The 16,824-nt window shown below is 43.4% G+C and overlaps 1 protein-coding gene and 1 pseudogene across 5 annotated transcripts in view; both read left to right on the forward strand.

Annotated features, from left to right (window-relative positions):
* Positions 1 to 16,824, forward strand: part of ATP8B4 (ATPase, class I, type 8B, member 4) — a 220,759-nt gene that overhangs the window by 10,185 nt on the left and 193,750 nt on the right. For all 5 annotated transcript variants that reach the window (XM_015558941.1, XM_015558943.1, XM_006756016.2 and 2 more), the window contains 2 exons: positions 793 to 860; positions 15,816 to 15,874. In XM_015558941.1, the coding sequence (XP_015414427.1) occupies positions 833 to 860; positions 15,816 to 15,874 (87 nt within the window). In that variant the 5' untranslated portion in view covers positions 793 to 832. The remainder of the gene's footprint in view (positions 1 to 792; positions 861 to 15,815; positions 15,875 to 16,824) is intronic.
* LOC102763063 lies at positions 8,505 to 9,231 on the forward strand (annotated as a pseudogene).

Here is a 16,824-nt window from a genome sequence, read left to right on the forward strand (position 1 = left end):
CAGTGCCTTTCTGTGCTAAGTGTCCCAATTACCTGAGGTAGACACTCTTGGTGCACCACCTTGTGGGCTTTGTGCACAGTCTTATTGTAATTAAGCCTTATTGTTGTAGTTATCACTGTGAGGAACTGACCTCCAGGCCAATTGTCTGTGAGAATCAGCTGTGTCTGCAGTGGGAGAACTTCTGTGCTGGAGACACCCCTCTGGGGCTAGACTTGCTTTGATGGGGCTTTGGTGCTCTGAGGAAAAATTTTGATTGAATTTTGATACATAACTCCCACGGGTTAGCAGTGGTTCGCAGCTCCGGCGGTGGGAAGGAATCACCATAGCACTTGGATAAAAGGCAGATGCCTATGTAAATGTCTAACCACTATGCTGCACACCGGAAACTAATGTGATTTTGTATGTCAGCTGTGACTGGAAAATAAAAAGGCAGAGGCTGGAGCTTCACCCCTGAGATATTCTGATTCATAGGGTTTGGACTGTATTAGAAACTTTGGCTCAATTTTAATGCCAAATTGAATAGCACACGTGTGCTTACCTTACATTTGTTTATGTAGCCTTTATAGTATAAATAGTTTTTATAGAATTATTTGTATAGAATTATTTTTGTATAGAATTATTCTTACCTAGTTAGATTTGAGCCTGAGATATGGGATCTGTTATTCCTTACTGTGCCAATGGCTTCCTACTCACCTAGATCTGACAAGGAAAAAAGCTAATGGGTAGAAATGTATGGCTAATGAGCACTTTTCGAATTGTAATGCTGTGCACTTTCCTTGTTTCCTTTTGTAGGCCAACTGTTGAGACCCGGTGAAAAATAATCGGCGCAATAATGTTCTTCAGTAAAAAGAAACCACTTGGTAAGTGCTGAGCTCTTCAAACGATGCAAAGTGAATATGATTTTTAAATTAAACTAAAGTTTGTTTTGTGGAAGAGTAATTTATATACAAAAACCCCACATCTTAAGAGTTCAATTTGATGAGCTTGGACAGTTGTGAACATCTGAGGAACTACCACCTGAGAACAAGATACAGAACATTCCAATCACCACAGAGCATTCCCTATTCCCCGCTTCACTCATTCTCCCTGCACTCCACACAACCGTGTCTGATTTCTATCAGTTCGTTTTGCCTGCTTTTGAAATTAACATAAATGAAATAATACGGCACATATTCCTGCGTCTTGCTTCTTTTACTCAGCGTAAGGCTTTTGGACACACGTCCATACAGTTGGCATACATCAGTAGTTGTTCTTCATTTTTTCTTTCAAAGCGGTATTACATGGTATCAATGTACCAATATTTAAAGCTAAGATCACACAGTTAGAAATAATTTTGGTTCAGGATGGCGGGAAGCACATGTTGTTTTCTTGGTTGGGTAATTGGCCTAGCTGAACAGCATGAACAATAGTTCAGTTTCTTTAATATAGCATCCTGGCCAGAGAGCACGGATGTTCTCTTTTGCCTCTAGTTAGTGACAGACCCATTATGTAACTTTTTTCAATGAATGTGTATTTAATTAATTGCCGCTATTTTCTCTATATTTGACCATAGACTTCTTAGAGACAAAAGGCAGGATTGGAGTTGATCTAATGCACGGTTCCTCCATGTAATAACGTCTCTTGACAGGTGATTAACCTACTTAGAGGAGCAACTGTTTCATGGTGAAGTCTATTCCCTTTTTGGGCACTTATTTATTGCAACATTCGGCCTCATAATGAGCTGGAGTCTGTCTCAATGCAGTTTTTACCGAGAGGTCCTTTGTTATACCCTCGGAGGCAAGACTTTCATTATTCCCAATGCCAATCTACGAGTTTAGAGCTATTGTCATCATTTTTTATTTTTTTAAATGAAATGATTATTTATATCAAATCACTGGTATAATCTTGACAGTGCAAACATTAGACTGACCAGCTTTCACAGGGACACGTTTCCAGCAGCTACTGCTGTAGGGTTTGCTGTGTTTTGGCAACTCAGCTGGGGCTGTGCCTGCTCTGGCGCAGATTTGCAGAGAAAGCTGAGGCCAGCCCCTTCCTCTTGTTCTTGTCACAATGGCCACACGACTTGAGGGACCGTCATTTGTGTCACTGCCATTTGCATCATCATGACTGTGCATGACACAAATCTTTAGGTCATAGCAGTTCCTGTAGATCTGGTATAGTTTTATGACCTAAAATAGTCACCCACTTACACACTTAGTCAACAGATATTTTTGGGCCTTATGGTAGGTAAGGTAGTATCGACCTTTCTTGATTTTGAGTAGTTCTTTACGATTCAATAAAATACATGTATCCTCACACAGTTATCAAGTTTACAGTAGCAACAATAACTTGAGAACAGTTTACTAAACATTCCTTGCAGTGGTACATTCACCAGAGGAGCACAGACTGCTAATCAGCCTGCGGTTATCAGGAGACAAATCATGCAGAAGTGGTATTTTACCTCAGTGAGATATATAATATCTGCCGCATTAATTATGGCGTACTCACATTTATACAAAATTTCACAGGATCGTCAGGCAGCTTGGGCCGGTGCTGCTGTATATGACAATATACCAACTATAACAGGCACGCCACAGTGTTGTGAGACCACAATTATTTGCTCCCAGACATGCTTTATTGTTTATTAACTCCACATTTCTAGAAATCTCACATTCTTCAAGATGTAAAAAGTGTCAGCTACACATTTGTAATATCTTATTCAATAAAGGGAAAGAAAACTAAAAAAAAGTGTCAGCTAATTGACTCAAATATTTAAAACATTAAGATTATAGTCGATTTTCTGTTTGTTCTTTGTAATTCACCCTTTCTGTGTAGCTTCAGGGAGGCCTGAAGACAAATCATTTTAAGACACATATGTGTTTTTCTGCAGAGCAATCAAGAAGAGCATTGCTCATATGTAAAATACCTAATTCAGATTTCATGGAGTTTGGTAATATGGAAAGCAAAAGGAGTAGATAATTAGAGGCTTTCTGTAAAATAGCTAAAGTTGCTCTTAACTCCACAATGTGGGGGTGTGGAGCCAGCATGCTCCACAGGGGAGCCCTTAGTAAGATTATAGGGTGTGGGGTGGGAAAAATTAAACCAGGGTCACATATGTCTTTTGTGGGCCCTCCCCCCCAAATATTAAAAAATTATAGATATAAAGACAAATATAATCCAGATACAAATCTTTACTATGTATCCTTTATTATTATGTTTATTTTTCCTTCTCATCTTACGATATATGAAGATTTAAACATTTTTGTGTGCCCCTCAGGGGACTGTGGATGCTAGGCACTGCATCTACTGCACCTACAAATAAGGCAGTTCTTTGGTGGAAGTTTATATCCCTGCTTCTCAGGCATTTTTGAGCATATACGCTAGCAAGTACTGCCTTGGTTCTGCAGTAAAGGGTTGGTGATAAAAAAGATGAATAAGGCATGGAACCAACGCTTAGAGGTACCATGTCAATGCCCATAAAAGTACACGTATGTGTATTCATATATGTGTTTAAAGAGTGTGATTTCTGCTCGGATTGACCCCTTATGGAACAACAACAAATCCAAAAGCTGTTCCTGGGGTTTTGCAATCATGCTTGTGAGGGAATTAGTTTTTGTTGAACTTGCTTTTTGTCTACTATAATAGTTTGTCTGTAAAATTGGATCAAGTTTTTTTCAAAATCATCTATTTTCTTTGTTTCGCTAAGAACAAGGCCAGTGCAATGAGTGCCAATCATTACCGACACAGCTATGACACACTTAAGACAGTGCTGGCTTCACAAAATCTTCCTTGTAACCTGGGGCTCAGGAGCTTGTAACCTGTACCCGCTCAGGAGCTCGCTTCTACTTTCTAATAACTGTTGGTGTCCAGAGAGGAAAGGGCTTGGGAAAACTTTTTTTGTGTTAGAGGGGAGGCCCCTTGTCTGGATCCCAGCACCGTCTGACATGAGGCAAAGGGTGGTGGAGGGGCGGGGGGAGGGGGATCAGAGTGGCGGAGACAAAGATCTTAGCCCCCGAGGCTAAAATATTTACTTTTGCAAATAAAAAACTGGAACAAACAAGCAAGCAATGTAAACTCATGTCTGGTGCTCTCTCAGGGCCTCGGAATGGCAAGTGCAGTGAGCTGAAGCTTAAGCTTCTTTGGCTTCATGGTACGCCTGCTCCTGGCGGAGTCTTGAGGGCAGAGAGGTAAAGGGGTGGGTGTGCGAAGATCAAGCAGCACCCTGACGCCTTTGCCAAAACTCGCTTCTCCCTAGAGTTGAAGGGACATTGGACATTTTGAGCAGGGGAAAGAGATGATTCTTGTGGTAGACAGGGTAATGCCGCCTCCCCCCACAATGTCTATATCCTAATGCGTGGAACCTGTGAATATGTTACCTTACCTGAGAAAAGGGACTTTGCAGATGTGATACAGTTAAGAATCTGGAGATGGGGAACTATACCTGGATTGTCCAGGTGAGCCCAATATAATCACAAGGGTCCTTCTAAGAGGAAGACTGGAGAGTCAGAGATGGCATTGTGACCATGGAAGCAGAGGTCAGAGTGATGCGCCCATGAGCCAAGGAATGCAGGCAGCCTCTAGGCGCTGGCAAGGGAAAGGAACAGAGTCTTCCCTAGACTTCCAGAAGGAACCAGTCCTGCGGCAACACCTGTAAGGTCCATTTTTGGACTTCTCACTTCCGGAACAATAAGTTAATACATTTATGTTGTTTGAAGCCATTAAGTCCATGGTGATTTGCTAGAGCAGGGATAGGAAATGAATATATTTTTAGAAGGATCCCTTTGTTGCTCTATTGAAAGTAGATCGTAGGGATGGGGCAGAAGCAGGGAGCCCTGAGGGGCGGCTATTGCAGCAGCTGCGGGGAGAGGTGAGGTGACTTGGACCAGAGTGAGGGAACACCAGGGGGCGAAAAGATGGCAGATTTCCTTTCTTCCCAAAGTTCTGTCTCCTTTACCTCTTTTAAAAAATACGTATTATTTGAATGCTTCACGAATAGGTAAAGTGAGGCTCCCATTTTTTCTTTTGGCCTTTTCACACCTGGTCATACAAGGAGGAATAGCTGAGGAGGAACTGATGTCCTCCTGCGAAGTGCATACGTCACCCCATCTCAGGTGGCAGGCCACCTCTCCCAAATCCCCTTCAGTGAATGACTGTGGCTCAGCATGGAGAAGGGGGTTGGCAGAGCCGCCTAGCATACCCCAGAGTTTGCATACAGCACAAGTTCCCTTCAGAACGGCCTGGGACAAGTGAAGATGCCTTTCAGCCGCCGTTTGGACTCGGCTTGCTTTTCCTCTGGGTCCCTGGCTGCCGAGGCCTCTCCTCCGCCTCCCCGCTGTGCTGGTGTTCCTGGGCATGCCTACCCTTCGCAGCAGACCCCTGTCTTATTTGTTTCTCTTGCCCTGCCTGGAATAGACCCTTGCTCAAAGGAGCTCAAAAAATAATTCTGGAGCAAATAAATCACGTTGTCTTTGCTCCAGCAGATTTTATTTGCCACATGGATTCAGGGGTTTGAGAAACAGAAACTGATGTGCACTAAAGAAATGCAATTTATAGCCCCACGCATTTCAACATGACAGCCACAAGCTTTGGAAACCACAGTTTCCTGTGCAACCTCTCAGGCATCAGGCAGTTGAGAGACCTCTTCACATTTCTTTCTCACGTGTCTCACTTTTCCACCTGGGTTTTTTCCCTCTCACTTTGTGGCAGGTGGCTTGCTTTCCTTTGGAGGGCTGAAATGTGTCTCACCGTGGAAAATTAAATGTCCTCTAGCTTCTTTTAGGCTCTCGTGATCCTTGGGGTAGATCCTGTTCTTTTTCTTTATGAATGGGGGTACTGTAAAAAGATGAAGCTATTTTCCATCTTTACTGAAAGCATTCTGATCCTGGCCCATTGAAAAAAATTGCAATTTTTCCCTATAGATAATTAAATTGTAAAAGGATGTAAAGTTTCGCCCTGGCTGGTGTGGCTCAATGGATAGAGCATTGCCCTACGCACAGAGGGTCATGGGCTCCATTTCCCGTCAAGGGTACATACCTGGGTTGTAGGTTTGATCACTGGCTATAGTCGGGGCTCTTGCAGGAGGCAACCAATCAATGTATCTCTCTCTCTCTCTCTTTTTATTGATTTTTTACAGAGAGGAAGGAAGAGGGACAGAGTCAGAAACATCGATCAGAGAGAAACATCAATCAGTTGCCTCCTGCACACCCTCTACTGGGGATGTGCCTGCAACCAAGATACATGCCCTTGACTGGAATCGAACCTGAGACCCTTCAGTCCTCAGGCCGACGCTCTATCCACTGAGCCAAACTGCTTAGGGCTCTCTCTCGCTCTCTCTCTCTCTCTCCCTCCTTCTCTCCCTCTTTCTCTCCCCCTCCTTTCCATTCTAAAAATCAATGGAAAAAATATTCTCAGGAGGTTAACAAACAAAAAAGAATAAATTTAAAGAATCTAAGTTTTGGAGAGGGGTTTGGGAGAGTATTCTCAGCGAGGCCTGCCCAAAGGCTCCTAGGCGAGGGCAGACAGGTTTTCTAGGAAGGCCTCCAAGGTGAAATGGAGAAGCCTAGAAGCAATGGAATGTAAGAGGTCACAGGGTCGCAAGGTGAACTGGAAGGGGGCCTGTGATTTGAAGGACATTCTGGATTATTGTATTCTATGAGAGAGGCTTCTTTTCTCTTTCCTTGATCTCTGGACACAGACACTCACTAATTTGCATTTGCCAGTAATCTCTGCACAGTACCACCAGCCATATCTTTATATACAGAATTTATTTCAAGCTTCTTTTACAAGGGAGGAAGTTTGACGTTTGAATTCTGATCCTATTGCGTAACCTTGCTAAGTAGTTTTTTCATCTGTAAATTGAGGATCATGATAGTATGTACCAAATAGGTGTGCTTTGAAGATTGATGAAATAATGCACATGAAATACTTCATATAGTATCTAGCTTTTAACAGATGCTCAATAAAAGTTAGCTTTTATCATCATCATCATCATATTGCAGTAAGTCTTAAGTCTCCAGTTGTGAATGTATGCTTAGAAAGCTACATGCCACAAGCTTACAATGTGAACATTTTACTTGTAACTTGTATAATACAGTTTATGGATACTGGAAGGAGAATGAATCCATAAAAATTTTTACGTTTCTTTGAGAAGATATAGTAAACCTTGGGAGGCATTAAGCTCCCAATAAATCAAAATTTCCAACGATCTGGACCTGATGAGCAAATTGGCTCAGTCAAGAGGAAAACAAACCCAAGGCCCTTTAGTATTTATTTGAACCCCCTAACTCTGTTTCCAAGCATTTTTTGTGAGGACAAGAATAAAAAAAAATTGTGGCAAGATTTTCTTTTTTGCTTTAATTCTCCTTAGTTTGCTGCTTAAATGCCAGTAAGTCCCACCAGCTGCAGGTCACCACTGGATTTCAATAGGAAACCCCAATTTGGGACACATCTTTTTCATTTGTATTAGAGTGTGCGCTTGGAGTCGAACCAGGAAATCTTGGAGCCTGAACTCTTTTCTTCAAAGCTCTCCCCACTCATTGTTCTTTCCTCATGTCTTTAATGAATTAGTTTGGCTCCCAAGCACACAGGCCAGATTGTGAAGAATGAAAGAAAATTAAGAAAGGAAAAAGCTTAAGTTATTGATTTGGCTCAAGGGAATTTTTCTGAGATCTGACCCAACCCAAAAAGCCACCACCACCACCAAATGATACCCCAATGTTTGACATAGGGACATTCTTTAGCTTTTGGATGGGGACCCACCTTACTGAGCAAGTGTCAGTCCATGCCATCAGGGTTTTATACAGGGACCCCAATTTATCCATGGTGTTTCATCATTTCATGATCTTGGGGATCTAAGTCACCTAAGCCACATTTGGTCAAGGACAAAATGCTCCAGCGTTGATTGCACAAAGAGTCATGTTTGCTAACTGCAGACTCATAGTTGCTGCAATTACTCACAGGTCCAATGGGAGCCTCCTAAATCTTCCTCTTATCTTTGATCTTGTTAACAGAGCTGCTGCATTCTCTAACTAGTCTCAGATACTGAGGTGTTATGAATTGTTCACAGACAAACTAATAAAAAAGATGTAAATGGTTAGTCTTTTCTTGCCCACTGGAAGTGGAAGCTGGGTAATATTTAATTGAGTATGTGGGAGAAGAGCCCAGATTAAGAGTTGGGTGTTGTCTTAAAGGACCTGGAGTAGAATCAATAGGGGTTTGCCAGTTTCCACTAAAAATATTCAGAAAATTACTTCAGACCCTTTTGGGAAATAATAATATAACCAACTCTAAGACGGACTATCCATTTTTCAGCTATTTGCTATTAAAAAAAGTTTTCTGGTATTTTTCTGTTTACAAAATACCTTTTCGCACTGAATAATGGCAACACGAAGTGGCATTATTTTACTGAGGCACCATGGGTAAGGAGAGGTTATGAGTTTACATATGCTTCCACGGATAATTTGGTGGAAGGAGATCTTCGGCCTCTTGCTTCAAGATCCAGGCTTCCATTGCATTTACTCCAGTTGGAATCAAAGCCTCTTCAAATGGCAGATGATTTGGATTTTGAGTCAGGAGGTACGGGGGGCTCAGCTACCTTCCCAAAGCAGTGCTCAGTATTAGATAAGAATGGCTTCATGGTGCTCAAAGGCCGGCCACGTGAGATTGTGGAGGTGTCCACCTCCAAGACTGGCAAGCACGGCCACGCCAAGTTCTACCTGGTTGATATCGGCATCTTTCTGGGAAGAAATATGAAGATATCTGCCCATCAACTCATAATATGGACGTTCCCAACATAAAAAGGAATGATTCCCAGCTGATTGGCATCCAGGATGGGTATCTGTCATGGCTCCAACACAGTGGGGAGGCGCAAGAGGACCTTAGACCTTGGCAAGGAGACTAAGCAGAAGCATGGAGGGGAGATCCCGATTACAGTGCTGTCTCCCACGACAGAGGAAGCAGCTGTTGCAATCAAGGCCCTGGCAAAATATCTGGCTCCCAGGCTGGTGGTGGGGGCAGTAGCGATCCTCCAGCCTGCAGAGGCCCCCTCCCCTAGCTTGGCCCAGCTCTGGCCTGGCCTTTAGCTGAACTCCTACACAACTTATCTGATGTTTTATCTTGGTCTTCCCTACCCCCCAAGTCTGCTGGGGAGCCCCTGTTCTTCACCCTGCTCCCTTGGCCAGGAGTGAGTGAGCCATGGTCTTGGTGTAGCTGCCCTCTTCCTCTCCCCTAGAACTACAGCCCTGAAGGGGGAAAGGAGGCAGGTGCTGCTTGTGGTTTAGGCTTTTTTTTCTTTCTTCCAACCCCTTTAGCAAGAGAGGGAAGAGGTGGAGAGGGAAGGGGCATCTGGGAGGACCCTGCCCCATGGGCTTCACCTTTTGTTAAAATCAAACCTATATTTTCTTCCACTCCACTTTACTTTTTAAAATATATATTTTTCCTGTTGCATTTTCTTGAACAGTTATTTTGGAGGTGGTCTGGCATGTAAATACTCTTACATGACTAAAAATCTTTTTTATTGCCTTTTCACACTTGCTTATTTGTCTGGGTATAGAATTCTAAGTTCAAAAAAATTTTTCCTTAAAACTGGAAGGCATCAGTCCAATGTTTTCTATCATCCTTGTTGCAGAAGAGAAATTTCATGGTCTGATTCTTGTGTCTCTGGGACTAATCAATTTGTTTTTTCTTCTGGAAGTTTTTAATGTTTTGTCTTTGTTTTTGGAACTCAAAATTTTATGCAGAACTGTGGGCCCACTTTCTTTCATCTTGATTGGCACTTGGTGACCCTTTCACTTTGAAGAGTTATGTCTGACTCTGGTGCAGGGAAATTTTCTTCTATTTATTTGAATATTTCTTCCCAGTCATTGTTTATGCTCCCTTCTCCTAAGTTTTCTTCTCACATTTTCCTCCTCTTTGTCATTTTGGAATGTGTTTTAGGAGATTTCTTCAATACTATTTTACAGTTTGCCCGTTAAACACTTTAACTTCCCAGAACTCTTTTTTGTTCTCCGTTTTCTTTGTTCCTATCAGCTTATTCTTGTTTCATGGGTGCCCTGTCTTCTTGAATATCCTTCAAGGTACTAATGAGAATCAACAGCAACAACACAAAAACAAACACCCCATACCCCACTTGTTTTCGTTATTATCTCTTCCACTTGGGGTCTTCCTTTTCCTTTGTGCTATAGGTTTGTCTCAGACTTCTGGTTACTGGCTTGTATTTACTGGATGAACTGGATGGGTTAGTGTAGTTGCAAAGGTCCTTATCCCTGCCAGGCCCCTCCTTTAAATAGGAAAGCCGGTGATGTAGCCAGTTCACAGAGAGGTGCGTCTGAGTCCATTCTGGCTGCTGTAACAGAATACCATAGACTGACTGGTTTACAAACAATATGCATTCATTTCTCAACAGTTTGGAGTCTGGGAAGGCCAAGCTTAAGGCATCAGCAGATTCGGTGGCTGGTGAGGGTCTGCTTCCTGGTTCGTAGACAGCTTCTTGCTGGGTTCTCACATGTCGAAAGGAGCAAGGGAGCCTCTTACAAAAGAGCTGACACCATTCATGAGGGCTTCACTCTCATGACCGACATACCTTCCAAAGTCCCTCCAATACATTGAGGATTAAGTTTCAACATATGAATTTGGGGGAGTTACGAACCTTCAGTCTATAGCACTGTGTGTTAGTCTGGCAGTGTGGCAAGCCCACAGCTGCCTCAGTGAGGCAGGCTTTCCAAGGCCGAGTCTGCTATTGCTGACATGGAGGTTCAGAACTGCTTCCCTCTTAGACCTGGTACCCAATCTTGGTTTCCTCCCCAGGCATGCTGCCTACTCCTTTAGTGGGCAGGGAAGGGGGTATGTGGCCCAACTGGCTTAATTATTATTTAATTATTCTGTTGATGCTCCTAAACTAAGGTGATCAGATACTTTATCTTCCAAACTAGGACACTTCTGAGATTAAAAGGGAACCCTATTATTTCGCCAAGACAATAGGCACAAACTGGATTGTGTCCCTAGCCATAGCACACTCTCAATCTTTGTATTTATTGACTAAATTTGGAATTTTTCTGGGCTTCATGGGAAAGACCCACTCTTCTAATTTTTTTGGTTAGAACTGTTCCTATCTCCCCCCCAACTTGATCCTATTTCTATACTATTTTCTAGACTTTCTTTAAAATTCATGAAGCTCTACTAAATCCCACTTTTATTTTCCAGCACTGTTTTGTTTCTATTCTTTTTTTTTTAAACCCATATTTTCTGTCACGTTAGTGGGTCCTAAAAGGAAAGGGAGGTAGAAAGATATACTCAGTTTGCTATCTTGAACTGGAAGCCCTTTCACAACACTTTAAATATGTGCTGCGTCACTATATTGAATATCTGTGTGGTGTATCACTTTGCTCCTCTTGGGAACCAAATGCAGTGATAACAGTTGTGCAGCAGTGAGCTTACTCTGGTGAATCATAAATCCCTTGGTGAAGTCTTACCTTTCATTACTCTCACTTCTGGAAGGAAATCACGATGTCTGTGAAAGATTGGGCATCAAGTCATGGAACCTCTGAGCAATTCTCAATGGGAGTTGTTTATGGGGGATTTCTTTTGAGCTTCCTCTTCTTGCAGGATATGAATTATTGCCAAGAAGCACCCACTGTCAGCACATGAAAGAATGTCAACTCCTGCAAAGACAATTCAGGCCTATCTTAGTCAGGTTAAAGGCTGAAAACTGTAGGAATTTAGAACCAAAGTCTTTACTTTGCAGAGCTCAGTGAAGGGTTGGAAAATCATCTGCCAGATTTAGGAATGAAGAGTCAGTTCAGAAAGACAATAGTCACTGGAAACACAGAAGCAAAGATGAAGACTTAATAATAAGAATTTAGAAGCAAAAAGAAGACTTCCTGGCTCTAACAAGGTCTCATGGGACAAGAGCAATGTGGATACTCAAGAGGATCCACACTTCCCTAACACAGAAATTATTTCTTTGTCCACTTTGGGAAAGGGCTAATCTTAGCCCATGGGGAGGGTGGTTACATGGAGACACTGGACAGGAGTCAAGATTTTGGTGTTTGGAGTGAGTAAAATTAGACGCAGAACTATAAAATTTTATATTTGGATATGCTTCATATAAATCCTATATAATAAAGAGGTAATATGCAAATTAACCCTCACGCCCTCACAAGATGGCTGCCTACAACCAGGTCGGCAAGGGGGTTAGTGAGGAACAACCAAACTACTGAACAAGCAGGCTGTGTGGGGCGACCAGCCTGGCAGGGGGGTTAGTGAGGGATGACCAAATGACTGAGTTGGGGGTGACCAGGTCGGCAGAGGGGGCAGTTGGGGGTGATTAGGCTGGCAGGAGGGCAATGAGGGACAACTAGGCTGATGGGGGTGGTAGTTGGGGGTGACCAGGTCAGCAAGGAGGGCAGTAAGGGGTGGCCAAACTGGCGGGAGTGGGGGCAGTTAGGAGTGACCAGGCTGGCACGCAGAGTCAGTGAGGGGCAATCAGACTGGTGGGGGGGTGCAGTTAGGGGTGACCAGGCAGGCAGGCAGGCAGGTGAGCGATTAGGAGCCGGTGGTCCTGGATTGTGAGAGGGATGTCTGACTGCCAGGGATCAGGCTTAAACCGGCAGTCGTACATCCCCTAAGGGGTCCCAGATTGGAGAGGGTGTAGGCTGGGCTGAGAGGGCCCCCCCCCACTCCCATGCACAAATTTCATGCACTGGGTCTCTAATATGAAATAAAAAATGATGATCATCTAAATGTATATGATCTGAACTAAAGCCAATTAATATGCAAATTAGCATATCCAATTTTTTGTTTACAGCTAAAGTTAATCTATAAATTACTTATTGGATGCCAGTGGACCAAAGTAACCTTTTCCATGCAGAAGAGACCCTCCCACCCTCACCTTCCTAATAATAATATCCATTGTTTTCCTGTCAGCAGTTTTACTATATCTGAGTCAAGGTAGGGGTATATAAATGGGGATATATCAAAATACTAATTTGGGCTTTGATATTTTTTCCCTTTATTGGGGAATCAGCAAGAAAGAGGGGATGATGCTTTTATAGCCAGAATTTGAATTACTCCTTCCAGGATATGGTTGGTTAAAAGATTGCTTCCTGGCAGGTTCTGGATTTCAGAGTTGTACACGATAGGGGAAAGGCCATTCAGATATCATCAGCTGTGGACATCAATCCAATGTTGTTCTTATCAGCAGTTAGGTAAGCTAGACTGAAAACATGAACAATCATAGGGAACTGAGTTCCTTAGCTAAGTAAGAAGGAGGCCATGTAAGTGGATGTCAAACAGACAAACACTCTTCAAATGGTAGAAACTCAATTGTAACCAAAGACAGGGTGTCCTTTGTCAGGAGCCATCCTCAGAGGTGAACTTCATACTTAGAGGCTAAGCCACAGGGACTATATAGACATTTAGATTCTCCTTGGACTTTTGGGAAAATGTAGTCAGTTCTTACACTTTATGGTACCTGGCATATAGGGGACGGGTGCAAAGATATGTTCCTTTCTTCCTTCCCTCCCTCTTCATCTCCTCATCTTTCTCATTTCCCTTCTATTTCCAGCTCTTCTTATATTTTCTTTCCTCCTGCTCTTCCTTTTCCCACCCCTAATATGTGCTTCTAAGTTACTTTCCACTTTCAGTCTTCTTTATCTTTGCGGTTGTGTGTACCTACTCTAAATTCAGACTCTTATCCTATCCTAATACTTTCTATCACCTGTCACTTGTCCATGCAGAGAGCTGTAGGATTCAGGGATTCACAGGTGAGATGGTCAAGTCATTTACCATGAGAATCTAACATTGACGTCTAGTGATTACTTGCCTGAACTTCTTCCCATAGCTTTCATTATTCCCTCATTACCATTTGTCAACTCTGGACCCAGTAAACATGGAGCAAGAACTTGCTACTCTTAGCACAAAAATATGCTCTGCTGTTGTTTCTGGGGCACTATCTTTTCCTGTCCTCTGCAAATTTTAATTTCTGCACTATCATAATCTTTGGGTTTGTTTTTCTTTTATTTTGTTATTTGTACCTGTGTTTGCATTTGCTTTTATGGGATGTAGAGGTGTCCTCTGGTAGTAGCCACAAAAATCAGGGCACCGGAGAAGAATATAGAAGGTCTTTTCTGGAAGATACAGGTGATGTGGCATGAGGCAGAGAGGAATGCTAAGATTGCGTTCATGAGCCTTCGTTAGTTGACAACCCCTCCATAGGCCACTATGAGTGAGCCAAAGCAGGGGCTTGCCCCTCAGGCCAAAGCAATGGAAAGCAAATAGGTTCCTTTATCAGAAAGACTGAGGTGTGTTTCAGTTTTCCATCTGTTCAGTGCCCTGAGGGTGGAACGGAATTTCTGATTGTTACAGCCCCATGGGACCCAGGAACAAAAGCTCCCCTGGCCTCCAGAGCCAGGTGGTCAAGGGGCATCCCCTGGGTGGCAGCTGCAGAAACCAAGTCACAAGACATAAAAAGCAGGGCACCAGACATGTGTAGAAGCTCCCCTCCAGGAGATACTTGTGTTCTGGTGTGCGGCAGAGGTTAGTGCCACTGGTTGGAGTGAGGCAGAGGAAGATTGAAAATAAAAAAAGGCAAGAAAAGGAAAAGAGAAAAAAGAAGAAAACAGAATAAAGGAGGAAAAGGAAAAGGAAAAGAAAAAAGGGAAAAAACAAAGATGACACCTGCTGACTTGAGTAAGGCAGAGGTGGAACAGGAAGATGGGCCTGCCAGCCTCCCTCCTGGGGAGTATCCCAGCAGGCAGCTCTCCTCAGGCCAGTGCTTTAAACCAGCAAGTGAGTCTTTTCACATCATCTGGGCCATGGGGTGGGTGAGTCTATGTGAGCCCTTTAAGAGCCAGTCCTCAATTCACTACATTACCCTCCTCTCATGGGTGTGAGCCCCACTGGTCTTCAAAGCCAGATGTTTTGGGGGCTTGTCTCTCAGGGGCCAGTCTTAAAAGCTGAGGGGCCCTATTGTGGGGTTCGAACCCTTTGCTCCTCAAGGAGAAGCTCCAGTTTTGAGTTTCCTTCTCATTGTGGGTTGGTGTGGGGTGTATGGTAAGATTATGTCTTAGCCTCTCCTACCAACTTTGATGTGGTTTCCCTCTGGTTTGCCTGATGTAAAGGGGTTGCTCTTCCAGTTTTTAGTTTTTTCCCCCAGAGGAAATGTTTTCATAGATAGCTGTAGATTCCGTGTGTCCATGGGAGAAGGTGAGTACGCGATCTTCCTATGTCACCATCTTGAGCCAGAACTCTGCATTTGCTTTCAGAAGAGGTTGTACTTTTGGCTACCTCCAGCTGAGGGCAGGTCTCAGTCTTCAGATGATGTGGAGTCGCCCCCCCCCCGCCCCCCCCGCCCCATAGCCTGGGTGGTTTAAAAATATCACCTTTGGCTCCATGACCATAAGGTCAGCAACTTCACTGGCCGCTTCAGGATGGTTTTGTTTGGCTATGTTATATCTTATGACGTTGTAGCAAAAAAAAAAAAAAATCCTTTTCAGAGTGGCATTTGATTTTCAGCAGCTCCTTCTCCTTTAGGAACTATGTGAAGTTAAGAGAAAGGGTCTTTGTGTAGCTGAAGTGTGTAGAAATTGGAGACACGTAATGTTTTCCTTTATGGCTGGCATCAGAAAGACAATGAGAAACATTTCAACTTTCAATTTTTGGACTTTCCAGTACGTGTTCCAACATTTAGGCTGGAAAAAAAATCAATGCCCTTCAAATTTCAAAAGGAAATAATTATTGTAACCTTGAAAATCCAAGTTACCTAAGAGATGTTAGTTTAATGAGTTATGTTTCTTTGGGTTGAAAATTTAATTTCATACCTGATTTCTCTTTCTCTTTAGAAGTGGAGCGGATAGTAAAAGCTAATGACCGTGAATACAATGAAAAGTTCCAGTACGCAGTGAGTAAAATACTCATAGTACACTCATGCTGGGTAGGTCTTACCTTAAGGGCAGTAGAATTGATGCTTTCTAGAACTTTATGACTTCACTAGAAACTTTCTTTGTTAGCCCATTTTAATAGCAAGGTGTCATATCTACGTATACATAAAAGCCTAATATGCAAAATGTCCCCTCCGGAGTTCCACTGACTGGGAGTTGATTGCTCGCTATGGCATGTGCTGACCACCAGGGGGCGGCACGGACTGAAGGAAGGCCCCAGCTGGCAGCTGGCAGCCACTAGGGACCCTACCTGTGCATGAATTTCATACACTGAGCCTCTGCTGCAGGGGTGGGCAAACTTTTTGACTCGAGGGCCACAATGCGTTCTTAAACTGGACCGGAGGGCCAGAACAAAAGCATGGATGGAGTGAACTAATATAAATTCAAAGTAAACATCATTACATAAAAGGGTACGGTCTTTTTTTTTTTTTTAAGTTTTATTCATTTCAAACAGGCCGGATCCGGCCCGCGGGCCGTAGTTTGCCCACGGCTGCTCTAGTGTTTCCATAAATAAAGAACTTAGTAATAGTTATACACTTGAGGAGAAACTAAGATGGCGGCAGAGATAAACACCGGGAAATTAATGCCGCTCACAACAATTGATTAATACCTCAGAGAAACAATACGGACTTCATCCAGAACAACAGGAAGCCTGGCTGACTGTAAACTCTACAACTATAAGGAAGGAAAGGCACACTGAGACCCGCAGAAGCTGCAGGAGAGAAGCGCAGAGGTACGGGGCTCTCGCTGGGCTTGCGCGCGCGTGCGGAAACGGGCTGGCACCCGAGGACGCGGCTGTCCTTTTGAATCCGGCGGGAGTCACAAGCTCCCGACGGCTCTGAACTCCGGTTCCGGGAAGTCTCTGGGGACCCAGGACTCAAGCGGGGAGAAACTGGACGGTCTGGCAGCG

The sequence above is a fragment of the Myotis davidii genome, unplaced genomic scaffold (genome assembly GCF_000327345.1).
Source record: "Myotis davidii unplaced genomic scaffold, ASM32734v1 scaffold132, whole genome shotgun sequence".
Lineage (NCBI taxonomy): Eukaryota > Metazoa > Chordata > Mammalia > Chiroptera > Vespertilionidae > Myotis > Myotis davidii.